General features: G+C 56.9%; 3 protein-coding genes across 7 annotated transcripts; 1 reads left to right on the plus strand and 2 right to left on the minus strand.

Annotated features, from left to right (window-relative positions):
• Positions 1 to 89: 89 nt before the first annotated feature.
• On the plus strand, positions 90 to 5,432 carry LOC104691888 (uromodulin-like). The gene is made up of 9 exons (XM_019288200.2): positions 90 to 677; positions 1,545 to 1,611; positions 2,125 to 2,292; positions 2,872 to 3,077; positions 3,597 to 3,757; positions 3,958 to 4,203; positions 4,372 to 4,531; positions 4,825 to 4,969; positions 5,307 to 5,432. The coding sequence occupies exons 1-9, from the start codon at positions 675 to 677 to the stop codon at positions 5,405 to 5,407; spliced, it is 1,257 nt and encodes a 418-aa protein (XP_019143745.2). The 5' UTR covers positions 90 to 674; the 3' UTR covers positions 5,408 to 5,432.
• A 516-nt stretch (positions 5,433 to 5,948) lies between these two features.
• ADGRG3 (adhesion G protein-coupled receptor G3) lies at positions 5,949 to 12,218 on the minus strand. Of its 5 annotated transcripts, XM_019288340.2 has the most exons (13): positions 11,414 to 12,218; positions 10,935 to 10,964; positions 10,687 to 10,846; positions 10,496 to 10,607; positions 9,810 to 9,950; positions 9,599 to 9,721; positions 9,476 to 9,515; positions 9,297 to 9,397; positions 8,708 to 8,820; positions 8,274 to 8,557; positions 7,888 to 7,981; positions 7,166 to 7,452; positions 5,949 to 6,733 (listed from the first exon to the last, which is right to left on the minus strand). In XM_019288340.2, the coding sequence occupies exons 1-13, from the start codon at positions 11,589 to 11,591 to the stop codon at positions 6,618 to 6,620; spliced, it is 1,779 nt and encodes a 592-aa protein (XP_019143885.2). In that variant the 5' UTR covers positions 11,592 to 12,218; the 3' UTR covers positions 5,949 to 6,617. The 5 variants fall into 5 exon arrangements, with proteins under 5 accessions (XP_019143885.2, XP_019143883.2, XP_019143884.2 ...); XM_019288338.2 differs by having other exon boundaries at positions 7,166 to 7,981; XM_019288339.2 differs by having other exon boundaries at positions 9,297 to 9,515.
• A 100-nt stretch (positions 12,219 to 12,318) lies between these two features.
• ADGRG1 (adhesion G protein-coupled receptor G1) lies at positions 12,319 to 25,193 on the minus strand. The gene is made up of 14 exons (XM_039558421.1): positions 24,524 to 25,193; positions 19,149 to 19,236; positions 18,209 to 18,634; positions 17,617 to 17,740; positions 17,388 to 17,535; positions 17,184 to 17,312; positions 16,847 to 16,963; positions 16,239 to 16,284; positions 15,791 to 15,891; positions 15,599 to 15,714; positions 14,336 to 14,610; positions 13,602 to 13,713; positions 13,131 to 13,399; positions 12,319 to 12,964 (listed from the first exon to the last, which is right to left on the minus strand). The coding sequence occupies exons 2-14, from the start codon at positions 19,186 to 19,188 to the stop codon at positions 12,861 to 12,863; spliced, it is 2,007 nt and encodes a 668-aa protein (XP_039414355.1). The 5' UTR covers positions 19,189 to 19,236; positions 24,524 to 25,193; the 3' UTR covers positions 12,319 to 12,860.
• Positions 25,194 to 26,006: the final 813 nt, after the last annotated feature.

A 26,006-nucleotide genomic window follows, 5' to 3' on the forward strand; every position in this document is an offset into this window, starting at 1 on the left:
TTGGACAATGCTCTGAGAGGCACGGGGTGGGACTTCTGGGGGTGATCCTGTGCAAGGGCCAGGAGTTGGACTCAATCCTTGTGGGTGCATTTCAACTCAGGATATTCTATGAAACAAAGTGGGGTAGGACCCTCCATCTCTCGCCAGTTACTTCTCAGCAGTTCTTAGATGCCAGAAGTCAATAAAAAACCGGATAAGGCAAATATATGTTGTGGTTCCAAAACTGTGTGTACTGGGCACCCAAAGTTATCTGGCCTTCGCATGTGCCACTGTGGTATCTGTTGTTATTGCTGCATCAAAAACAGGTACCACAAAACCAGCTGGATGCACAGACCCCAGATTCCTGAGGGTTTTGCTGTTACTCCCTGTTTGGGATCCTATCAGGGCCATGAATTGGGTCGGCATTCACGAGCTGTCGGCTCATTGGAAGCGCCGTCTGTGCCCGGAGGATGGACTTTCACAGAGTCCTTTCCTCCCCAGCCGCCGAGGGATGCTAAACTGGCTCTTGTGCAATCCCAGAGGCAGCCAGTTTGCGTGGGGGAGAGGGATGAGCTGCCGGAAGGCAATATAAGGCACACAGCAGGAGGCACAGAGCAACCCCGAGTGTGACGACCCACCCTTAATGCGAAGGAACCAGGGCAGTGGTGGATGGAGGAGCAGAGAGCAGCCTGGCAATGGTAAGTGGGATGAGTACAAGGTGGTGGGATCTCTCAGGCTTGCTGCAGCAAGCAAGGAGCAGAGCAGGGAATGAACCCTCCTTGCCCAGCAGTCTCGCAGTCTCAGCTGCACAGGGTCGGTGGAGGCAGGTACGGGTGTGCTGTGTGAGGGGGGCTTTTGGTGTTGGCTTTGCCCTGCTCTCAGAGCGCTGACAGAGCATTGCCCAGCCACCAGTCCTGGCTGACTCACATCCACATCTCTGATAAGGAGTATCTGGTGTCCAGGACTAATCCAGCACGGTGCCAATAATTTCCCCAAAGAAATCCATTATCTGTACCAACAGAAGATATTGACTTAATCTGAGTCCTTTTAACACTAATTTTAGTCATGTTCAAGGCTTGGGTTTGGTTTTTTACCCCATTGTCTCCTTGTTATGGATATGGTTTACTGGAACAGTGAGGATCCTTTTACAAATCCTAACTCTTCAAAAGAGTTGTAGTGGCAAGAGGGTAACTCCTTTCCTCTTTGGGGACCCCAGACTGATGCCTCAGCTGTGCAGTTTTACTTAAATTGCCTGTTCTTACTTAAATGTGGCTTTATCACTGTCAGCACATCCCTGGGGGTCTAAGGGCTTGTTTCTCCCGCCTCCTCTTTCTGGAATAGCTACCTAAATTCAGGATAGTGTTTGACCCTTGTGTTAACCTGATGGGGGAAGGCTGATCAGGCCCTTTGGGTTGGGTAATGACTTTGTGCCACGGAACCTAGGAAATACAGTACAGAAATTATTGCACCCATGCTTGAGGGTTCACTCTTTCTGAATGACTGCAAACATCTCCAGTGAACATAGTAACAAATCCGAGTTATCCAGAGCCTGCTTGTTTTTCCAGGAAAGGACTGTGAGATGTTTGCTGCTGCTCTCTGTGCTCTGCCTGGCTGGCTGTGAAGGCAACAAGAGTGAGTCTCCCTGTGCTCTGCCCCTGCTGGGTCATGGATGGGTAGTATGGAAAGGAGAGGTCAAACCCTCACCTGATCCATGCTCAAGTTCCTCATTCAGGGCACTGCTGAAAGCTGTTAAGGCAGAACAACAGAGTAGGGCTCAGTGAGGCAGGAACTGGGGTGCAGGAGTCAGCAAAATAGGCAGAAACTGCAGGCTCTCCACCCCAGCCACAGAGGGTGTGTAAACCATGGAAATGGGCACAGGTGCTGCAATGTGCCACCATGCTCCTTAGTGACAGTGACAGGCCCTGTGGCTCTGATCCAGATTACAGCTGTGCTGAGGAGGTCTCACAGCTTCCCAGCAAGCTGAGGCAGCAGGTTCTTCCTCGGATGTGTCTGCTCTGGCTCTAGGCAAAGATCTCAGGCCTTGAGAGCTGTGCAGAGCTTCCTGCAGTGGGGTGAGTTCTCAAATCTCTCATCAGGGAGATATTCTTGCTGCATTTCAGCTTCCTTGCCTTTCCTTTGCTGCAGGTGAGCTGGCAAGCACCCATGGCCTGGGGCCAGGGGTTGCCCTCCGTGTCAAGAGGAGCCCAGACGCCTGTCTGCCAAACCTGTGCCAGCACCAGGGGCAGTGCCAGGTGACAGAGGACAGACCAGTTTGCAGCTGCAAGCCAGGCTTCACAGGGGAGTTCTGCCAAGGTAGGGCTGGTGAGCCCTCCCCAGTCTGTCCATGGGCACTGGAGGGAAGGGTGATGGGCGCAGTACGCTGGTGTTACCATTGCTCTCCACTCCTGGAGCACATCCCAGCTCCTGGTTTAGGTGCATTCCCCACCAATATAACCATATTCTGGCTACATGCTGGTACAAGATGCAGCCACAGGCCATTTTCTTCTTCCCCAAAAGCCTTCATTCCTTGGCTGTGCCATGGTGTAGCAGGGCATGCTGCAGGGCACAGCTGCCTCACAGTCTCAGAACAAGCACATGCACCCTGGCACAGATATAGTGAAGCCCCTTCCAGACACTGACCAAAAACTGTGTCTTCCTCTGAAGGAAAGGGTCACTGTCCCTGTCCGGTGCCCTTGACAGACTGGGGGGGTTCAGCCCTCGAAAGGGACCAGACTGCCCTTTGCCCAGTGTCTCTGAAGAGCCCTAGAGCAGCCTGCACCAAGGATGGGACAAGGGGCTGCTGAGCTCAGTGGGACTGTGCCATCCCCCAGCTGACCTAGGGCTCCTTCAGGCCTCTCCCTTATTGCTATTGCAGATGGCTTTTTCCCCCAGATGTGGTACTGAAGTTGGCCTGCGAGGAAGAGCACATGAAGATGATGGTGAGGAAGGAGGTGTTTGAGCTCTTGAAAATCCCACTGGAGCTTGTCCACTTGAAGAACCAGGCATGCAAGGTTTCAGAGAAGGAAGAAGAGGGTGAGCTGTTCTTTGCAGCCACTCTCACAGGTGAAAACCACACTGCCTGTGGATCAGTAATCCAGGTGAGGATCCATAGATCCGAAGCTGTGAGAGGAGCAGATATGCTGAGGGGGTACAGCGAAGGGCAGCCCCAAAGGCTTTTCCTTCTGGGTGCTGTAAAGTTTTCATTCCCCTTGAAAGTCTTTCCTGCAGATGTCAGAAAGCTCTTCCGTCTCTGCCAAACCCCTGCTGGCAGCACATTTTGTCTTATTTAGGAGAGCTTGGAAGTCTCACTGTGCACTGATAACAGCCCTCAGCTTTCTGGAAACATTCTCTGAACTCTGCAGCCATGGCCCCTTGATCCCTCACTTGCTTCATGGAGCAGGAAGGGTGCAGAGGAAATGGTGCTCCAGCTCTGCATTGCGCAGAAGAGCCCTGTGCTCACTACAGTGACTCCTGTGCCAGCAGCCCCCAGACACAAGCTAGAACCCCAGCAGAAATCCAGGCCTGGAGCAGCTATAGCTGAATTGCACCCTCTGAACTTGCAGCTCTGTGTATGGCTTTAATCATGGTCTGGAGACTTAATTTCTGTGTCGTTCCAGCAAAACAGCTCCCACATCTCGTACTCCAACGTCATTGAGTCAGCGCAGGAAGCCCACAGGGCCATGATCTCCCGGAGTTTTCAGCTTGAGGTGCACTTCTCCTGCATCTACGCCTACGAGCAGGTTGTGAGACTGCCCTTTGCTCTCACTGCTGTTGACAAGTAAGTGTCCCATTTTACCTTGCTACTGGCATGGTGTCTTTGAGTTTGGAGAAAAATAGATTCAGTGAGATAATTTGCAAAGGCCCTAGGAAGCCCCTAGAGAGCTCTGAGAGCAATACCAGGCACTCTGGTGGCCTCACTTGTACTATGTCCTTCCCACCTTCTTGTTCTGCTCGTCAGCCCTCATCCTCTGCTCTCAGGCTGGTACAGTTCGTGGTCAGAGAAGGACACTTCAACGTCAGCATGAGACTGTACAAGTCTCCCTCCTACCTCCAGCCTTATCACCTGCCAAGTGTGGCTGTCCCCCTTACGGACACACTCTATGTCCTGCTGAAGATGGAAGGGCAGCACCAGGTCAAGTACTTCCTGCTGAGTGTTTTGGACTGCTGGGCCACACCGAGCGTGGATCCACACCAGGACATGCAGCACAAGCTCATTGAGCAGGGGTGAGTGCAGTGCCCCCAGCACATCCAGTCTCCCTGCACCACAGTGTGTCAAGGACTGAGATAGAAATAGGCCTGTTCAGTTAAGCCTGTGTCCCTGTGGGATGTGGTGTCCCAGGCTGGGATGCTCCACCTCATTTGCCACGCACTGATCCAGCCCTCATGTCCCAGGTGTCCCCATGATGAGACGGTGACCTATCTGAATGCCATTGGGGAGAGCACTTCTGCCAAGTTCAGCTTCCAGATGTTTCAGTTTGTTGGTTACCCCGAGGTGTTCCTGCACTGCCGTGTCCAGCTCTGTCTTCCTGACAGCCCAGAGCCCTGTGCCAAGGTGAGCTCCCTCGCTGGTCTGCACTGTGCCCTGGCTGGGTGTGGGACCTCCCTTCCCTCGGCCTGCTGCTTGGAGAAGGGGCTCTGTTCTGGTTTTGGGTGCCTCACAAAATAAACACCGCCCAGAATCAGGAGCTCAGCCCAGTGCCCTGAACCAAAGGTACGAGGGCCTGAACCCACCAGAGAGCTCCTTTCCCTCTTCACTGGGAAAGGAAGGGAGGTCAACAGGCTGACCCGAGTGCAGGGTGCTTCTCCCCTGCCCTCCCATCACCCTTCCCTTGGCTTTGTTGACAGCAATGCCCCGGGCACTGGAGGAACAGGCGGGCGCTGGCAGATGACTACAATAGGATTGTCTCCTATGGGCCCATCCACCTGCTGGCTGCTCCTTCCTCAGGAGCAGAGACCCATCATTCCAGCACTGACCAGAAGGACCCAGCAGGTATGTATGTCCTCCTGAGCACCGAGGTCAGTCCAGGAGATCCAAGCAGCAGTCCAGGAGCAGGGCTGGGGGCAAGCCCACCTACAGCATGGCTCAGACCAGGCATGCATGCTGAGCTGTGTGGAACTCCTGGGCAGCAGCGGTGGGTGGAGGCCATTTGAGGTGACTGAGTCCTGTTAGTGCCCTCAGAATCCCAAAGTACCCCCAGCTCCAGTGGCTCCTGCCCTTCACAGGAGATGACCTCCCTGAATCTATCCCCAGTCAGACATGCCACACCAGGGCTCAGAGCTGGCTCAGGGGACCCAGATACATAACCAATCTCTCTCCTCTTTGGCAGGACCCAGCCCGTGGCTCTCTGGGGCCCTCGTTCCGCTGTGTGTGCTCGCTGTGCTCACCGTGGCTGCTGCCGCCGTCAGCGTGGGGCGGCGAATGGTTTAGGAAACAGCTGTTTCCCAATAAACGAATGTTTCTCAATAAATGAAGTAGCAGAGAGGCTCTTGCTGTGTCTTTATGGGTGTGTTAGGGAAGGGGGTAATGGTTGGATGCAAACAGTGCTTGAAGGGTGAGGTGCTTCAGAGTTTCTGTTTCCTGTAGCGTCTCTTGGACCTTAGCCCCTCCAGGCCCACGGTTTCTAAACTCAAAGTATGTACCTAGGGATGGGAGGATCCTTCCTCCTGCTTCCCAGAGAGTCACCCTAGCATGTGGGAAGATGGAAGTACCCCACTCTAGATACCTGCCCTCCCAAAGCTGGTCTTTACATAGTTCTGTGCAACACCAAAGTAGCATTAGCAGAGAAGGGGCTGCTTTGTGCATGCACGTGTGTGTGTGCACTCATCCTTAGTGATTTCTGCCTTAATTCATGACACTTCTCTTTTCATTCATGACAAATTACCAGCAAAACTTGTGTCCAGTGATACATCCCTAATATAAAGCAAATAACAAACAATACTGTAGGTATTAAAGACTAAATTCACAGTGCTCAGACAGCTGGCAGGGATTTAATATTAAAATACAGATCAGGACAAGACAGTAGTTGCCCTGCAAGGCAGCTGTGTGTGCATTTTGGCTGAAGCACAGTGTCCATGAGGGAATTGTCACTGGCTCCAGAAGGTGTTTTGCAGGAAGGATATCCAGCATATCTCTGCCAGAGAGCAGGGAGATGTACTGCAAAGAAGCTCATGGGTTGCCTCTTCTTTTTGCCGACTCCCAGACACAAACCTCCCACATCTGGGCTGGAGCAAGTCAATCCTCTCCCTCCACTGTCAGGAAACTCACTGCTGGGCTGGTTCAGCACCAAAGACCACTTTTGACAAAGAGGGTGATGGCTCTTTCATGGCTGAAGGCAGGTGCTTTGTGGGCTTCCTCCTTGTCCCCTGGGGAATGAGATCAGGAGCCCCTCAAGACCGTGGAAGTGCAGCCTGGAGAGACTTTGCAGAAGCATCATCTCTGGAGCTCCTTGCCCAGGGCCACCCACCAGGAATGAAAGGGATGAAGCAAAGAGCCCTGCTGAGGTGGATCATGCCCACTGAGGGGTAAACTGAGGTGTGGTAAACTGATCCCTCCCTCTGTGAGGAAGCTGCATCTGCCAGGATCAAAGATTGCTCTCAGTGGATGCAGGTGCAGGCAGGAAGAGAGGTCCAGCCAGGAGCTAGTCCTGGGAGGCTGTGGTGGTTTTGTCATGTCTGGTGATGTAGGAGAGGGAACCAGTGGTCTCCTTTGTCTTCGGGTAGTAGAGGACGACCAACCAGATGAATATGAAGATTCCTGCAGGGAAAGGAAGACAAACACTCAGCAGCAGCAGGAGACTGGGAAGTATCTTGCCTTTACCTTGCCAGGATGCTCATGACACTTCCAGGGGGTTCCCTCATCTCACTCCTGTCCCCCCCTCCTTAAGGTGAACCATTTGGCTGGGACACGCCATAAGTGGATAATGTCCCTAGTCCTCTGCTAAGGAATGTCTTCCTTGCAGGAAAACCACCACCACAGGTGGGGTGGATGTAGTTGGAAGCCATGAGCAGCTCCATGCTGGTGGCTGAGACCTACTGCTTGACATGCCCTGACAAAAGGAAGGGTATGACAGTGCTGGGAAGATGGTGGTACCTTGGGATCCCTGGTCAACCCACAGCCAGGCTGGCTCCTGCCTCCTCCATCTTCCCCACCCAAGCCCAGGGAAGTCAGTTCAGAGTGAGTGCTGACCTTGGAGAGAGTTGAGGATGGTGAAGATGTACAGCACAGCCGCGGAAGAGATGCCGTAGGTGAGGAATGCCAGGGCCCAGGTGGCTCCCAGCAGGCAGAAGAGCCCTGCTGCCACCAGAGCCACCTTCCAGGGCTTACGGTGTCCCTGCACTGCCCCAGTGTTCTGCAAGCTGCAGCTCTTCTGGGTCACCACCCCGAAGACAGCCATGTTGAAGAGGAAGATGAGGCCAAAGTAGCCACAGTTGGTGATGTAGTGGACCAGAAGATGTTCGGAAGTGATCCAGCACCTGAAAAGAGACAACCGTGGTGCCTCCAGCAGCCCTGCAAACCCCAGCAGCACCCATGGGAGCCTTCCCTGTGGGTCTTTTTGGGGATGGAGGGACACCCTTGTGCTGGGGGATTTTCCAAGGCCAGGTGAAGCAGAGGGACAGTGGTGCATATCACTGCCCTCGTGTTGCTCAGCTGGGAGGGAGCCTGGGGAAGCTCCAGGTGGACCTTGGACGTCCCTCCATGACCCGGGAGGGCTGCAGGTATCACTGAGAAGGCTCAGCATGAGAGGTGGGGGTGGCTGATGTGTTGCAATCACAATTAAGGAAGCAGAAGCATGGCGTAAAGCCAAGCCAGATGGGTGCAATCCCTGACCGGTGCGCTCCTGGCAGGACTGAGCTACCCCTCCCCGTGCCAAAGAGCCACCTGAGCCCTGGGGGCAGTGGCACACGCACAGGTGGGCTATGACCTGGTGCTCCATGTTCTGGATGCTGTATTCTCCATAGCTGCCAATAACTCCTGCCACTCCCACCACGAGAATGGGGAAGCCTGGAAGAAGGGAGACACAATCACGGAATTGTTTAGGTTGGAAAAAACCTCTAAGATCATCAAGTCCAGCCATTAACTCAGCACTGCCACGTTCACCACTAGACCATATCCCCAGGTGCCACAGCCACACATCTTTTGAACGCTTCCAGGGATGGTAATTCCACCACTGCCCAGGGCACCCTGTTCCAGTGCTTGAACACCCTTTCAGTGAAGAATTTTTCCCAAATATCCAATCCAAACCTCCCACTGCCCCTCTCACCCCCCATCTCTCGTCCAGGCTGGTGGTGCTCACCCCAGCCAATCAGGCACAGCTTTGCCAGGTAGTGGTGGATGTAGATGCCCAGGACCTTGACAAAGAGGAGGTAGAGTTGACAGCCCTCCAGCGCCGTCCAGGTGAAGCAGCAGAGCAGGCAATAGTGGGTGAGCCCCCCCAGGACTCTACAGGTCCTTGGGTGGCTCCTGCCAGAGAGCCCACTGTTGAGCAGGAAGACCAGGTTAAGGAGGAACAGGCTGCCCACGAGGTTGACGTGCAGCCCCAGGTTGATGTGGACGGTCTCTTCAAACCTGAACCTGCACCTGAGTGTCCCCAGAGGGACCAGGAAAGGCAGGGGTCACAGCTGAGCAGGGCCCTGTGCTGTACCACAGCAGGTCCACGCACAGGCACCGAAATTGCCTCACATCTCTCCCAGGCTGACAAGCCCCCACGGAGCTGCTGGCACACCCCACCTTATGAAGATGCAGAAGGCGATGGTGAAGATGGCGAAAGCCATGGCTACCCCGCAGCCAGCAGTGGCAACAGCTATCAAGGCTTTTGCTGTGGAGCTGTCCAGAGCTGGGTTCTGCCAAACATGCAGATGTTGAGTTAGACAGGCCCTGGACCAGCCTAGAAAACCTGACTGCAGCTACCAGAGCCATGGGGCTGATAGCCCCAGTGGGCTGCTGCAGAGACCCCGTACCAGCCCCCAGTCTGGCCCCCAGAAGATCTTCAGGGGAAGCAGAGCAGTGGTGGCTCAGATGAGATGCTCTGAGGTGGGGTGAGGGGTGGGTGAAGTGGACCACCATGCACACCCTCCTGGGAGTCTCCCCCAGGATATGGGACCTCGAGCCTTGCTGTGTCAGAGCCTGCACAAGGCTGAGGCCTTTTCCAGCCTGTCCTGCTCAGCTGACCTGCTGCTGCCCTCCTGAGCTGGGGCCTGGGCTTGCCTGGGAACAGCTATAACTGTCTCTGTGTGGCTACTCATGACACCCGAGGGGCCACCAAAGTGAGAAGGCAGCACCGCCAGGGCACAGGAGCTGCAGGAAGTGGGATCATCACCAGGAGGAGGGTGAAGAAGGTGAGATGGTCGCAGGAGCAGACTGTCCCCTTCTCCCCGGGCTGCGTTTCACATCCACTGCTGCTCCAGCCTCCTGCCTGCCCTGCAACAGGCACGTGGGGATGGCTGTGAGTGCTGGGCACAGCACCTGTGCCCTGCCCCGCACCCGACGAGGATGTACCTTTGCTGGGATCCCAGAAAACGCATTGCAGGGTGACGCCCTGCAGTGGGGAAGAGCAGCATCAGCCGGCGCCACGGGGAGGGGCACTGGAGGGGAGATGGAGGGCAGGCAGGGCTGACTTACGTGGGGCAGCTGCCTGTGGGCGAAGGTGAGCTTCACAGGGTCCTGCAGCCCCGAGATGCTGCTCTCTCCCACTGTGATGCCCACCACGGTGTTGTCCAAGACCTGTGCTGTCTGGTTGACTTCCTGTGGAGGGGAAACGCTGCCAGAGCTGAGCTGGTGGTTAGCAAGTGCTGGTGGCAGCATGAAGGATGCTGGCAATGCCAGCTCATACCTTGAACATGCCAAGCCGCTGGATATCGAGGACTGTCACCACCACACTCACTGTTTGGCTACTCAGGGACCGGAATATCTCCCTGGGGAGGTGGATTTTACCTGTCTCTCCTTTCTCTGTGGTGTTCAGCCTGCTGGGGCCCTGTGGCAGAGAGCAGTGAGAGGCTGTTGCTGGCAGGTCACCTCTCTGTTCAGGACCCACCAATCTTGCTCCAGGCACAAATTCAGCCCTGCACAGGTGGGTTTGCAGGAGCCCTGAGGGCAGAAGGGGAGAACCTCATCCCCAGCACCCAGCATCCATGGGGGCAGAGCTGGCAGTGGGACCTCACAAATTCTCTACCCACCATCACCCACACACATGGTCCCCTGGGACATTCAGAGCCTGGGAGAGCCTGTGGGTGGGCAGGAGGCACAAAGTCACACATGTTCCTCCTCCTTTCCTACCTCACCCTCCCTCTGACCACCTCAGTCTGCTGAGATGGCTCCTTGGGGAGGGCTCTTTCCTCCCAAGCACCACTTCATGTGACTCCTTGCCAAGGGATGTTGAAGTTGACATGGGCCTGTGATGCAACCCCACAGGGAGGAGGAAGAGCACAGCGGGGCACACCAAGCCCTGGGGCAGGGGCTGAGGGATGCTTGGAAGGTGTGGGTCCTTCCAAGCAAGGGAGAGGGAGGGGCACATCTCACCGCCGTGGGGGAGAAGGTGATGAGGACGTCTCGGGTGACGTCCTCCCTGCTGACACTCAGGAGCAGCGTCTTGAGCCCTTCCAGCAAACTGTGCTGCCCCGACTGCAGCAGCCTGCGGGACAGGGGGCTGTGGGACAGGTGGACACGGGGACTGAGCCCACAAACCCTGCCATGGCCACCCCTGCCACTACCTGAACAAGCGCTCCCGCAGGCAGGCACAGGCGCGGCTCTCAGAGTGCCACAGCTCCAGGCAGTGCCGGGACAAGTGCAGGAGGTGGGTGATGTTGCCTGGGTCCTGCTGCTTCACCATCACGTTGCAGCACTCATGGTGCTCATCACCCCGAAAAAGGGCTGGGAGGATGGGAGCAGGTGACCACTGGGCACCACAGCAGTGGGTGGGCACTGGGAGCAAGGGTGGGAAGGGGAGGGGACCACTCACCAGAACAGCTGTCCCGTCCTTTGGCAACATCTGGAAGAGGAGTACATGGAGAAACAAGGGGGGGAAACACCAAAATCCAGGGCCAGCCCTCCCCCTGTCCGGAGGGAAAGGGGAAGGGAAGGCAGGAGAGTCTGGCGGCTGCCAGGTTTTAAAGGAACAGTCCTGCAGTTACGTGGGCTTCAAAACACCTGGACAGCGATCAGAGCTGGTGAGGGCAAAACTGCTGTGCCCAGCCTGCCAGAGGGGCTCACAAAGGAGACCCCAGACTGCTGGTCCCAGGTTTTAACAAAGCGCCCAGCAACAACCCCCCCCAGTCTCTGTACATCCCAGTGGGGATGCCCCCCTCTGGCCTGTCCACATTTCAGGATGAAATCCCCACATGGTCTTTTGGTGAACACTTTCCCATGAGAAAACCTTCCCAGAAAGCCCATGCATCCCCTGGGTTAGGGATGCCTGTCCCCACTTCACCTGCCACTCACCAGTCAGCAGCAGAAGCAGCAGGACAGTGCCCAGGAACAGGTTCATGCCGCTTTGTGGGGTCTCCTGGCTGCCCCTGGCCATCCCACCACACTCTGCTCCCCTTGTCCCGGCAGCTTTGCTCCTCCCCAGGCTCCCCCGGGGCTTGTGGCCACTTCCGAGGCAACAGCCGTTCCTCATTTCCCTTCTGGGAACCCCTCACGCCTTCCTGTGGCTGGCAAGTGACCTGTCCCAGCTCACAGCAACGGCAACAACCGCCAGAGCTGCCGAGTTTCCCCCGTGGCTCCTTCCCATGACCGCCCCAGGGCTTTTTGCTTTCCCTTTCTCCCCACAGTCCTGCCCTCTCCCCACAGTTGATGGCCCTCACCAGCCCGGCAAATGCTGGAGCATCCTCCTCCTAAATGGGGCATCACCACAACCCTCTAGGATAAACCATCCCGTGCCTGGCAAGGCACCCCTGCCCCAGCTGGGTGCTGGAAGGTGGGTGGAGGGGAATGATCCAAAACCACCTGGAAGGGGAATGGTGGGATGGGAGATGTGGTGCTGTGCTTGCAAGAGGCACAGCCAGGACAGCCAGACTCTGCCTGGCCCCACAGCCACTGGGGGGATGATCCCCATCCTGTGATGTCTCCCTCTTCAGATCCCTGTCCTCCACCTGCCTCCCTTTCTGCTGGGTAGTGATGGTCCCAAGAGACTTCCCAAGCCGTGGTATCTCCCTCCGTCACCCCAACCCCAACGGCACCAGGCAGCCAGTGCTCTGCCAGGAGCACCATTATCGGTCCCAGCTCAGCAGGATCCTACAGGGTAAAATGCTGGGTCCTGGCCCAGAAATGGGGTAACCCAGAGGAGAGGTGGATCCCATCAGAGAGCCCACCAACACACCAAGCAGAGACCCCAGCGAGACACATTCCAAGAGGAACAACTTTAATGGGCACAACTCTGGTGTGCAGGCACGCTCACTGAACTCCTACATCACCCAAAAATAGACATTCAACAAAATAACAAAAATAGATTATTCCAGCTGCCTGAGGGTGTAGTGGGGGCAGAGTCCTTCTATCTTCCCTGGGCAAGAACCCTCATGGTGACCACCAGCAGGGGCTGAAAACTGGGCCTTTCCCACTCATCATCCCTGGCCTCAGGACATGGGGGGGGACATCCAAAGGCACTGGGGACCCTCTCCCTTCCACTTTTTACAGCCCCCACTGCCTGGGTAAGCATCCCTCCCTCCCTCCCTCCCTCCTGCCCCAAGGATGCCAAGCCTGTCAGAATGGAGTGGGTGGGGAAATTGGGGAGAGGGCCAGCAGCGGTGAGGGGTGGCCAGCCCCACTGTGGGTCCCTGGGCTCCTTGCAGCCCTACGGGGCAAGAGCAGTAGCAAAGCAGATGGTGTGGTCCTTCTTGTGGCCGTCCTTGGCGTGGGGAGCTCTGGCACGGCACAGCCACCATGGGGCTCAGCTGCTGCTGGGCTGCAGCTTGGCACTGTCAGAGCTGCTCTGCTCTGCAGACTTCCTCGCCTGCAGCACCATGGTCCAGTACCAGAGGAAGATAAGGAAACCTGGGAGAGGGGAGAGGAAGCATTGGTGAACCTCCTTGAAGGACAAACAGCAGTTGAGAGCGAGCCACCCAGCCTGACAGAGTTCCTCCTGCACCCCATCACCACCCCACCAACACCCCGTGAAAATCCTGGTGCCCTTCAGAGGAGCCCAGAGTCACAGGCTCACCTTGGAGGGAGTTGATGATGGTGAAGATGTAGAGGGAGACAAGGCAGAACACACCAGAGGTGAAGGAGAAGAAGATCAGTGCCCAGGGGATGCCCAGCAGGATGCTCAGCCCAAAGAGGGCCAGGACGTGCTTGAGCTTGTGACCTTTTTTGTTTTGCCGGAGGATCTCCCGGACCATGGCCCCCAGCATGACCGAGTTAAAGAGGAACACCAGGCTGAAGAAACCCAGGTTCACGATGTTATGGATCAGGGGGCTCGTGATCCAGCATCTGGAGGGAGGAGAAAGGGCAGAGCATTACGCTGTGTCATCCCACAGGGACACAAGTTGGGAAGCGTGGTACCAGCCCAAAACCCAGGAAGGGGTGATGCCCCTGGCACAAAACCCCAGAAAAGCCCCAGGCCATGGTGAAGGTTTAGCCAGCTGACTTTACCTGTGAGCAGAGACCAGGTAACCCATCTCCCATGACTTACATGGTTGCGTTGATGGATCTGCCATCAATGGATTCATAGATGGGAATGGAGAAGGAGCCGTAGTTCGTCCAGCTAGCCAGGAAGATCAACATCACACAGCAGATGGGGAATCCTGGGTGCAAAGAGCAAAGTGAAGTGGCTTCCCTACTCCCTGGCCTTTGGACCTTCTGGAAGGACCTGTTGCCCCTTTCTCTCTGCATAGAGCACAAGCCAACATCCTCCCTCCCACCAGGAAACCAAGGATGGAGCACATGACAAGGGCACCTGGCATAAGCCCCAGCCTGGGAGGGAGCAGTGCTGTGCTGATCCCAGCTGGGGACCTCCCAGGGATGTGGAGCTTTAGGCCATGAAAGATCCTAAGATCTTCCTGCCATTACCTCTAGCCCAAAGCATGGCAGAGAAGCATGGGCACTTCCCTCATCCAGCCCATCTCTCCGGGCTGTCCTGGATGTTTCTTTCAGAAAGAGATGATCCCATTACTATTTAAAGATCCCAAGTGGTGGCTCTCACATGTCTCCGTTGCTGGGTGACCCCCAGGGTGACCCACCCTTGCTCTAGCACCAGCTTCTGCTTCAGCCTTCAAGTCTCCTTCTCCACCAAGGCTCTTGACAGATGCCTGCTCCCCCACAGCTGTGTCTCCATCCCCATCTAGGCATCGTGTCTGGTGGGAAAGACCTACCCAAGTGCCCCTCCACCCTGTGCCCTCAGGATGTCTCTGCCTCCCCCATGCTCACCCCAGCCCACCAGGCAGAGCTTGCGGAGGAAGTGGTCATGGTAGGCGTTGAAGACTTCAATCACAAGCCGGTAGAGGTTGTAGCCCTCAATGCCCATCCAGGTGAGGCAGCTCAGGAGTGCGAAGTGCAGAAGCAGCCCCCCGACTCTGCAGACGGCCTCGCTGCCGCTGCCAGCCAAGTGCTCGGAGATGAGGAAGGTGACGTCCAGGACGAAGATTGCGACCAGCAGGTTCATGTGGATGTACATGCTCGTGATCTGGTCTCGTTGCTTGCTTCTGGAGAATCAAAAGCAGCAGACCTCACCACCATGCCTGGCCAGCACCAATGGTGCCCACAACACCCCACAGCCCTTCACGGGGCAACTCGCCCCAGCAGAAGAGCAAGGAGACTCTCTGGTAATGAGAGGGACTGAGAGACCAACCCCACAGGTGGGAACACCCATCCCCCATGCAAATCCAGCCCCCTGCAGCTGACCCTGAATTGAAGATGCTCAAAGGGCTGAAGCACTTCTCCTGTGGAGACACGTTGAGTGAGTTGAGGTTGTGTGGCCTGGAGAAAGCTCCAGGGAGACCTTAAAGCACCCCCCTGTGCCTAAAGAGAGCTGGAGAGGGACTTTGAACAAGGGCATGGAGTGACAGGACAAGGGGGAATGGCTTCAAACTGAGGGCAAGTTTAGATTAGATATTTGGAAGAAATTCTTCCCTGTGAGTGTGGTGAGGCCCTGGCACAAGTTGCCCAGAGAAGTTGTGGCTGCCCCATCCCTGGAAGTGTTCAAGGCCAGGTTGGATGGAGTTCTGAGCAACCTGGTCTAGTGGAAGGTGTTCCTGCCCATGGCGGGGGGGTTGGAAATGAATGATCTTTCAGTCCCTTCCAACCCAAACCATTCTATGTTTTTATGATTCTATGATTTCAGGTCTGAATCATCTGCTTAGGATCAGTGGCATGACTCAGGAGAAGACACCCACGTTCTTCTCCAGGTCCTTGAAAAGATCTTTGCAGACTTCTGCTTGCTGCATCCATAACAATAACCAAGGAGATTTTCCAAAATCATTGAAAAGAGCTGGTGTTCCTGAGCACCCTGCAGGAGACCTGACCAAGAGGGTGGATCCTGTACAGGAAAACTCTGCTTTCTTCAAGCAAGGCTCCTTCATGATGCTTCTAGCCAGGCCACCAACTGCCCATGGACAGCTTGTGCCCACCCAGGTGCTGATGGCCAGGGACAGGACACAGAGGGGGGGCGTGGGGTGAGCCATCAGACTGTACCTGAAGTAGAGGAAGAAAATGGTGCAAATGGATGCCAAAGCCGAGATCAGGCAGCCAACGTAGGTTATGATACTCAGGTAATTCCTGTGCACGGGGGTGATGTCTGGAGAGGATACCTGAGGAGGAGGAGAGGTGGTGAGGAAGAACAGCCAGTGGGAATGATGTAGGGATGTAAGGGAAGGTGCTACCCACCAAGAGCACAGCAAAGTAGGTGAGGTGGTTGCACTTGCACTCTGTCTGGCTGCTCCCTGCCACTGTTGTACACCCATAGCTGTCCCAGCTCCCAGAACTGGCTGTGCAAGAGAAAGGGAGAGCATCTGGTGAGCAGCAGGAACATCTGCCTTGGGCTAAAGGATCTTCAGGGCAAGGTGTCCATGGAAAGAGGGAGAACAAGAGTGGCGAGTCCCAGCTTGTCCCAGGCCAAGCACACATATTCAAATAGCTCCCTCAGCATGAGAACCCATCCCTAGGGAAGGGGAAAGCTCTTAGGTTAGCTATGGAGGGAAAACCTGACATCTGCCCTGTGGGAACGGCTTATGGAGTGAGGAAGGGAAGTGCAGAGCAACCTTCGCCCTGCTGGCGGGGCTGTGGTACCTTGGAAAAAGGGCCTGACTTCACACCCAAGGGCAGGGGCACTCACCAGAGGCGTCCTCCTGCCAGAAGACGCACAGTGGGGTGACGTTCGTCTGCAATGACAAAACCACAGGCCCTGGTCAGGATGTAGTTGTGGGTTTGTTGCCTGCCCAGAACTTTTGTTAGGGGACAACATGAGGCAGGAGGCAAGATGGACTCAGGAGACAAGCTATGACTTTGATAAACCAGACTCCCCCTACAATGGGAGTGGGCTCCTGGCAGTGACCACTCTGTTAACCATCTGATGGAGCAGATACCTCCTCCCAGGTCCTCTTTTCCAAACAAGGGGTTCAGCTTTGAGCAGGCACCTGGCAGAGCCATGAATGAGCCAAGGGGCTATTCACTCAGAGTGTCCCCAGCCCTGGGGACTGTTCTGGATGTGACACATCTGCCATAAGGCATCTCCTGGAGAGGGGAAGGCAGTGCCACCACTAGTGCACACAGTGAAGCCATGATTGCGATACAGCCCCAGAAGACACAGCAGACCCTGCACAGGTAGGCCAAGGGCATGGAAGTGCTGGATTGTGACCACACCCTAAGCTGGCGGGGCCTGAGCCCTCCTTCCCCCTCCATTCCTGGTGGGATCAGGTTCTATGAGGCTGTTTCCCCACCTACCGGCAGCTCGTCATGGAAGAAAGTGAGGACCACCGGGTCAGAGAGGTTGGCCACAACTGTGTCCACCAGGGAGATGCTGACTACCTTGTTACCCAGGACATGGCTGCTGTTTTCATCCTGTTAGAGAAGAGGAGAAGGTGGCAGTGTGGGAAAGGAGAGCTGCCAGGTGTGAAGCAGAGGAGAGTTCCCAAGAAGGAGATCCCAGGACTTTCCCTGTCAAGCTTTTAGCTCATCTTTGAAGCATCTTCTCCCCGTGAGCACCAGCAGCCTGGTCTGGTGGCATCCCTGCAGCCCTGTACCACGGGACACCCCACCATGCCATTCACGTGGGCATTACCTGGAACATGGTCTGCCTGTTAATGTCCATGAGGAGCACTCTGTGCTCCACCACCTCCTCCCTCTCCTTCACCATCATGAACAGGCTGCTTGGCAGGTCCACTGTGAATCCCTGGACTTCTCCACCCTCCTGCAAGGAAAGACTCGTCAGGAGAGAGGTCGGGAGAGAGCACAAGAGCATTAAGGCAGACTTTCCAGGACCCACCTCTCTCTGGGAAGCAAAGGTCAGGTGCTGAGGAGCCCAACTGGGCTGGACCCTCAGGACAGTTGCGTGCACAGTGGCGTTCCCAAAGGTCTGGTTCTGCCCTTCGAGCTCCACCTTGGCCAGCATCTTCTCCAGCTTCCCAAGTTTGCTGTTGGGGAAGGGGCACAGTAAGCTGGATGCAGCAGGCACACATCGGCAGCGGCAGGAATGGGGCGAGCTGGGAACTCACCGCCGGAGCCTCTGCTGCTCCGTGGCTCCCATGGCTGGTGCTGGGGGCTGGGCAAGGAGGCTGTTGAAGGAGGTGAGCTGCTCCTCCACATCCTGCTCCCAGACAGGCATGCTCTCTGAAAAAGCTGATGGAAAGGAAATGCCGTGAAATGCAGGGGTAGATCTGGCTTTTTCATGCCCTGAACTACCTGGCACAGCCCTGGTGGGAGCAGAAAGCAGAGAGCTTCAAGGTGACTCCAAGCCAGGGAAGCTGATAGTGACCCCAACCCACAGGGCTTTTCTGCCACATGGAGCTCAGCTCCCACTGAGGCCATGGGGACCTCATGGTGGAGACTGGACCCTAAGAAACCACTGCAAAGACCTCAATTTTCCAGGATTTCAAGTGGCATTTTTGAAAATCTCCACCTTTAGGGATGCTGTCTTTGGGCTGCTTCAAGAAAACCTGCATCCCCTTCCATCACCCTTCAGCTATCTTCATATCACCAGGCTAAACCATATACTGGGAAACAACCAGTGCTCTGATGATGCTAGAGAACAGACTTGGGATAAAACAATTCTTTAATTTCCCTAAAATAACATTAAACTGCATTTACCAAGGAAGGCGTATTCAACTTTAGCATCCATGGAGGTGTTCTTCCCACCCTTTTCGATGTAGGACACATTGAAGATGTACGCGCTGGTTCTTTCAGTCTTCTGACTCTCCTGTCCCCCGGGGATGCTCCTGGATGGGTCCCCGCCCAGGAGGATGCTTTGCTTCCCATATGCCAGCCACAGGGTCCTGTTGGACTCGAACCAGTAGATGCAGAAGCGGTACCTGCCCAAGGGGGGGGGCAGGCTGTACTTGTAGGAAGATTTTCTCCTGTTTGGTGAAAAGGGCGCTTTTATTATCAGTGCCTGGGCCGTGTTCTTGATGATGATGGAGTCACGGTCATGCTCGTAGATGACAGAGCTCTCCTGGGTCTGGTTTCGGTCACCGCAGAAGCGGAAATCCTCTTCCCTGTGGCCATTGGCTCCCACCCCTGCATTGTACAAGCACACAGAGACAGCAGATCAGCTGGAGGGACAGCCAGCCCTGGCAAACATTGCAGCCCTGCAGCAGCTGTCACACGGCACGCCAGGCTCTCCACCCCAGTTACCCCAACCCTGTCCTATGGGCTGCAGGACACCAGCCACCTCCCCAATGTCACAGCCACGCTGCAAGGATCTGCCAGGGCCCCTCGGGCAACAGGACCTCCTGTCTTTCAGGGACACCCTCTCCCATGTGCTACCACCCACATCAGCAGAGACTGAAAGAGGACTTCTCCATTCCCAGAAGGGATGGATGGAGACCATCTCCTTTCCCTGGAAAGGACACATTCTGCCCAAAAGACCCACCAGAGGCACACTGGCCCATGAGATGTTTGACTTTTGTGGAAGCCTTGGTTGCATACACCTCATGGTGGCCCCCAGCCAAAGTTTTGGGGCTGCCAGTTACTCCCAGCAGCCCAAACCCAGCTCACCATCCCAAGGCAGGGCACAACTGGGATAGTCTACCTTGGAGAGGGGAGAGAAGGAGCAGGAAGAGAACCTTCATCCTGGGCAGCTCTCTACTTTGGCTTGGCCTTCGAGGAGACAGCAGAGCCTGGAAAAGGGAAAGGAAAAGGGGCCACATGAGCATTTGAGTATCCCCCATGCCATGGGGGCAGGGATGGAGAGCAAAGGCTGTGCAGGTGGGACACCAGCCAGTGTGTCTGCTCTGGCTCCCTGCTGCCTCTGTCTCCATGAGGAGCCAGGATCACTGGGCATCCAACCTGGCTGTGGGCTGGAAGGATGGCAGAGGCTGGAAGCCCCTGAGCTCTCAGCACAGAGAGGGTGCCCCAGCACTCCAGCACAGGCTCCAATCACCTACGAATCCACATAGGAGGGGTCCCCTCTTCCGCTCTCTGCTCCATATCTCACTTAACGCCTTGCCTTGTTATCATAAATGATAGGAACAGAAGGAAACTGTGGTTTCCTAACTTGCCAGCCCTAAAATTATTTTCTTGGGTGCTTTCAGCTCCTGCAGATTAGCTGAGGAGCTGGGTATGTTGCAAACCGCTCCATCATTTCATCCTGCAGAAGCAGGCTCTCCCAGGCACATCCTGGCAAGGCCAGCACAGCAACCATGGCTGCCCAAATCTGCTGCCCCCAACCAGCTGGGCCACATCCTGCACAGCCCCTTTGCCCATCCCTTCATCTGGCATTCTGCTCCACCACCCTTTTCTTTGTCTTTGCACAAGAGCAGGGCTTCTGTGACCTCCACCCAGGCCAGCACTGAGCACCCTTGGGTGCTGCCACACCCCTGAGCTCACCCAGCTACGCCTTCACACACACAGCCTTTTTCATCCTGCCTTCTGCCTGCCCCAGGCCACAAACTGCATCTCCAGCTCTGCTGGGATGCACCAAGTGTCATCACCTCCTCACCCTGCTGTCACCTCAACCATGGGACACACCCTGCCAGGGTCTGGCAGCCAGCAGAAGCCCCTCCAGGTCTGACACAGTATTGGTGGGAGCTGCTGGAGCAGCTGGCCCAGCAGAACACTCGTCAATGCCCAAAGTGAAGCCAGCACCCTGTTTGCCACTGCTGCACCCCCATTCTGTACCGCTCTCAAACATCCCCTCAAAGCCCACCAGCTGTCAAGTCCTGTTCTGTTTGCTGTGAGTGGCTGCTGGGGCACCAACCAGCATCACCTGCAAAGGCTTGTGAGTGCTCCCAGGTGCTCAGGGGTCTTGGGATGGGAAGGCTGGGGAAAAATCACTTGCCTGAGAACTCATTAGCAGATTTCTCCCACCAGTACAGGCTTTGTCTGGAAGTTTCTGTAGCCAGCACGCATCCTGCATGGGTGTACAGCCCACTCCCTGTCCCTCCCTGTCTATTTCTTGTGGCAATTTATCATCAGAAGACAGCGGCTTCGGGTTGTTAATTAACCACTGCCGTGGCTGTAACTAAGTGACACTAACGAGGTCTCCCAGTGTGAGGTGGGAGGGTATGGCACAGGCATGACTTGGCAGCAGTAAATGGATTTGGATGGGGCTGGCATCCCGGTGCCTTGCCACGTACTTGGGGCTGATGCATAAATATCCAAAAAACATAGACCTGGGGTGGCAAAATGCTGTTGGAGATGGGAAACACCTGGATCACTTAAAAGCAATGGAGCTGCACATGAATTCCAACCGTGTTGAGGCAGCACAGAGCTGGCACACCAATAAAGCATCACCGCTGGATGGGGAATGCTGAATCCTAACGAGGCTTCAGCCCATCCCACTATGCTGACATCTTTAAGATTTTATTGGGATGGTTGGAGGAGAGGATCAGCCCTTTTCAGCTGTTACTCAACTGGGACCAGAAATCCCTACGGGAAAGTGGGTGGGGGGGCCGGTATTTCCCCTCCGAGCCCTGTACGGTCCCGCTCGCCCTGACTCCGATTGTCGTTTCCTGAGCTGAACAATAGCAAGAGAAAATCCCCTGAAAATGGTTTCACAGTGAGAAACCACGGCTTCCATCCACGCTGGCAATAAGAATAGGAAAGGTAGCCGGATGTGCTGAGTTCTCATCAGAGCTGAATCCTGCCTCGTCATCTTCCCATACCCGGATGGCAGTGGGGAAAAATTGCTGGTTTGGCCTCAAAATCAAGCAGATTATGTACAAAGAGGTGGCAGACACTCTGCCAGGGCTGCACAGCTTGGAGCAGGCTCCCTTATCAGCAGAGAGGGAGGCTCAGGCCCAGACACCAGTTCGTATCCTTCCATCACCATTAACATACTGGTCTTGGAAAGAAAAGCCAAAGCATTATATTGAGGTCTCTAAACCTTAGGTGAATGGGGGAGGAAAAAAGACTAAAAAAAACCACGAATAAAAAGCCCAGTGTTTACTACCACCTTACTGCTTTCTGGGTAACTTGGCAGCAGGTATTTAAGCTTTTGGAGGTGGCACGTGGCTTTTGGATATGACGTTTTTTCCAAGGAGAAGGGAAGATGCTCTGATGACTCAAACAAACACCGGAAACAGGGAGATCCAGGGGCTTTTATCTCTTTTCCTTTCAGGTCCGTTAGGAAAGTGACGCTCTGTTCCTCGAGATGTTAATGAGTCTGAAGCTCGTCACCACAGTGGGTTATTCAGGCAGGGACTCAGCAACATGATGAGGAAACTGTGGCACGGAGAGGCAAGCCAGGACGGGCTCCCAGAGATACAAAACAGCTTTGCATAAAGAGCTTCCTATAGCAGGGGCCACAGAAAATGTGCCCTAGGTCTGGAGCTGTCCAAGGATGTGAGGACCCCATCGTGGTCCCTCTGCAAAGGCATGCCCCAGTGTCGGTATCTGAGTGCTTCACAAAGTGCCCTTGTCCTTGGCCAGTGGCGTGTGTCCGGCAGGGGCCAGCCACACGTTATTCATGCCATCGGCATGTGATTCCCGGCACCGGTGGGCGGCCGGGGCCGACCGGGCGCGTTTGTTAATGCCCTAAGAGTCGAGGGGCAGCTGCACTGCGCCGGCAGCCCGGCAGGGACAAGCTGTGCCACGGGGAGAGGTGCAGTGCTTCAGCTTTTCCCAGGCCACGGTGCTGCACAGAAGGCCCAGCACCTTCAAGATGAGTCTTGCCAGCAGGATGAAACCAGATCTGATAGTGATTCCCACGGGAGCAGCACAGCTCCCTGCCAGATCTGTTCTTTGCCAGCCACTGGCAGCCGTCCCTTCCTACACAGGCGTGGGGAGAACCAAGGGGAGGCTGGCACAGGTGCCTGACAGTGCCTGGGGCTCCTGAGACAGAGAATTTGCTTAGAGCTAGGTCTTGACATTCAAAACCTTTTTAAAATTTTCCATTTCCTAAAAAACACCACAAACAGAAATATCACAGTGAACTAACCCAGCACTTCCTTCAGTGCCAGGGCAACACGGCACCCGGCTCGGTGGCACACAAAGACTGCGGCTTCGGCAGCAGCCACACACGCTCTGCCAGGTACACCTACACTGGGCTGAGGCTGATGTGACACAGCAACAAAGTGGTGCAAGCGCATCTCTGGCCACAGGGGCTACAGACAATTGTCCTTGCCACGTACTCCCACCACACAGACTTCTTTGAGAGTGACCCCATGTCTCCTCCTGCATATCAGCCCTATCTTCCCTCCATCCCCCTTCCAAACCACTCCCTTGGGTTTCAAATGGCTCCCAAAACACCCTGTCCCCTCCCAGGTGTTACTCGCCTTCACGTGAGCTGGGTCCCCACTGCTTGCCTGTGCTTCAGGTGCCAGGGAAGGGAGGTGCAGGGCAGTGCAAAGTAGCTCAGGACCACCCCAAATCAGGCTCCCAGGCACTTGGCACAGAAAACAAGGTGCTGGAGCCTGGTGAGGGCAAAGCCTGCAGCACCCAAGGAGCCAGGTAAGAGACTGTGGGCCCCCCGGATTCCTGCCAGACCCCAGCTGTCGGGTGAGCTGATGGGAAAGGAGTTGGTGAGTCCAAGCGCTCCTGAAAAACAGGCGCCGACAGGCTGTGCCCAGCTGGTCCCGTGCAGACATTGGCACGCTGGGAGCCACCCAGCCTGCTGTCTGCAAACCACACAGCTCTGCGCCTGCACCCACGGGTGCCACCACAAGGTGCAGGGATGGCCAATCCCAGGGATCCCCGTTCAGGCAACACACAGTTGTTTGCAAACCTGTTACTCTGCGAATAGCAGCCCCCAGGCCGTGGGATTAAGAGCTGGACTGCAACCAAGTATGCAGCATTTCAGTCCTTGGCTTAATTCACATGGGAGCTGCGAACCCAGCAAGGGACATGGCAAACCCCCCTATGGCTGCAGTCCCGGGCTCAAAGGATTTGCCCCCCCTCCTCCCCATTTCTGAAACACTCCTGGCTCCCCGCTGGCGGTGGAGCTTGGGGAGGGGTTACTGCAGCCCTCAGACCATGAAATGAGCTTTGGCTGCCTTCCCTCCTCAACAGCCATTCGGACTTGCTGCCAGGAGGTTATTCCAGGAGACTTCATTTCAATTCTCCAGCTGGTCTCGCTGGGTTTTGCTGGTCTCTCTGGAGGGGCAGCACAGACAGTGGGCAGGGACCACCCCAAGCATCCTACATCCCATATCCCGCAGAGACATGCCGGGACCGGCAGCAGCAAACTGGGATGTTGCAGGAGGAATCCCCCCAAAAGGCATTTTAGGGAAGGGAGATCACCCTGTCGAGACATGCCAGCGATCCCACGGGAATGCTGCACCCTCCGCCGGGAGGGAGGAAGGGAAGGAATGGGGTGTGCTGGTGGTTCCCATAAAGTGGAAAGCAATGGCCACACACCGGGCCGACGGCCGGTGGAGATTCGTGGAGCTCAGCTCTGCCGCTGGCAGCAGCCCGGAACAGCCGGTCCCGGGCAGCTCAGGGGGCTTTGCGGCTTCATGGCCCAGGAATCCAGCCTGGCTCCCGGGCAGAGGAGTGCGAGCCCCATGGAGCAGGGATGAAGGTTGGTTTCACAGAAAACTGGCACCATGGCCACGAGCAGAGACCCCGGGCTCTGCCCAGCCGGAGGCATCACACCCACCGCTGAGCCCCCGCACCCACCGGAGCGGGGTGCAGCTCGGGCCCCCCCATAGAGACCCCTCCGCTCCATCCGTCCAGGCTGCTCACTTGCCCAAGCAAGCCGGGGCGCTGCCCGATGCCACCGCCCGCGCGGAGCCCCAGTGCCCCCCAGCCCTGCTGGGCTGCCCCAGCCCCGGCTGACGCCCACCCCGCTCACTCCCCACCCCGTGCTCCCGCCGCTCTGCCCGCGCCCGGAGCGCCGCAGCATCTTCTCGGCTCCCGATGCCGAGCAAACGCCCCTCAACGCGGCCTTTGGGACCCCCACGGCGGACACCGGGCGCCCCGATCCTCCCTCGTCCCCGGTTCAACCACTCCCCGTTGCTCCCATACCTGGACCCGGGGCGGGCTCGGCACGGCCCGGCACCGCCCGGCACCGCCCGGCTCCGCACGGGACGGCTCGGCTGGGCTGGCACGGCTCGGCACGGTTCGGTTCAGCACCACTCCACACCTCGCAGCCCGGCTCGCTCAGCGCCGTGCCCGGAGCAGCGCCCCGCCCCGTCCCGTACCCCCGGAGGCGGTGACTCAGCGGGGCGGTACCGGAGTGCCCCGCACCGACCCCTCCAAGACCCCCGCGATCTCTGCGGCAGCCGCGGGGTCACCGCCGTCGCTCACGGCACCTGCCCAGTTCGGCCCGGCCCGGCTCTGCCAGGTTCGGTTCAGCTCGGCACGTCACGGCTCGGCTCAGCACCTCGCAGCCCGGCTCGGCACCTCGCAGCCCGGCTCGGCTCAGAGCGGTATCCCGGGACCAGCGGGCCGCACCCCGTCCCCCAGCGAGACCCTCCGAGGTCGCTGCGGGGGCTGAGGGGCCGCTGCCCTCGGTCACGGCACCTGCCCGGTTCGGCTCGGCCCGGCTCAGCCTGCGAGCACCGCGCTGGGAGCACCGGGCTGCGTCCCCCCGGCCGGCACCGGCACCACGATGGGCTGGGGGAGCTCGGCTGGGGACAGCCGGGCGTGCCGGGTCCCGCCGCCCTTCAGCGGGCTGGCGGGCATCCAGCGGCGGCCCGGGGCCGGAGGAGCCGGAGCCAGGAGGCTGCACGCCTGACTGCCAACGGGATTAAAAAATAACAATTAATGGGAAAGCAGCCGGGACGGAGTGTCCCCGTGACCCCTGTCCCGCTCCCCGCAGGGTGTGAGGGAGGAAAGGAGCAGGGCAAGGAGCCCAGATCCCAGGAGAGGCATACACAGCACTCCCCCGGAGCAGGTGGGCTGGGATCTGGGGTGTAGAGCCTGCATACGACCCCAGGGCTCCCAGCACCCACCCCAAGGCTGGAGATGGGCACCCCTGGCCCTGAGTGGGAGCTGAGGCTGGAAGCGTAGAGGCAGCACTGTCGGAGTGGGTAAAGCTGCTGCCAAGCAGCGCCTGCATCCAGCCCTTTGTGTGCCCCGGGAAACAGCCGGGCTGGAGAAAGCCGAGACGCAGGGAGTGGAGGGAGCAGGGCGGGGGGAGGGCTCCGGGAAGTGCCCTGGGTAAATAGTTGCTCTTGCAGATATTTTCAATGGCTTGAATGAGACTTTTCTTTCTGCAGAGGGAAGGGTGGAAACAACGTCCCGTTCCAGCAGGCAAGGTGATGGACCTTGATCCACAAGGATTGTGCCACCACAGGTGCCACGGCTGCTTTGGGATCCCTGGAGCAGGAGACACCCCGCACGCTTGCATCGCCCCACTGCTTGGTTTAATTTCCATTCCAAGCCCCCAATTTTCCTGGCTGCCACGGGACAAGGCTCCCATGGGAAGCAGCTCACATGGCCGGACCGTGGCTAAAGCGGCCGGACCATGGCTAACAGAGCCGCCTTTGAAGTCCGGCGGTCCCCA

Source organism: Corvus cornix, chromosome 11 (assembly GCF_000738735.6).
Source record: "Corvus cornix cornix isolate S_Up_H32 chromosome 11, ASM73873v5, whole genome shotgun sequence".
NCBI lineage: Eukaryota > Metazoa > Chordata > Aves > Passeriformes > Corvidae > Corvus > Corvus cornix.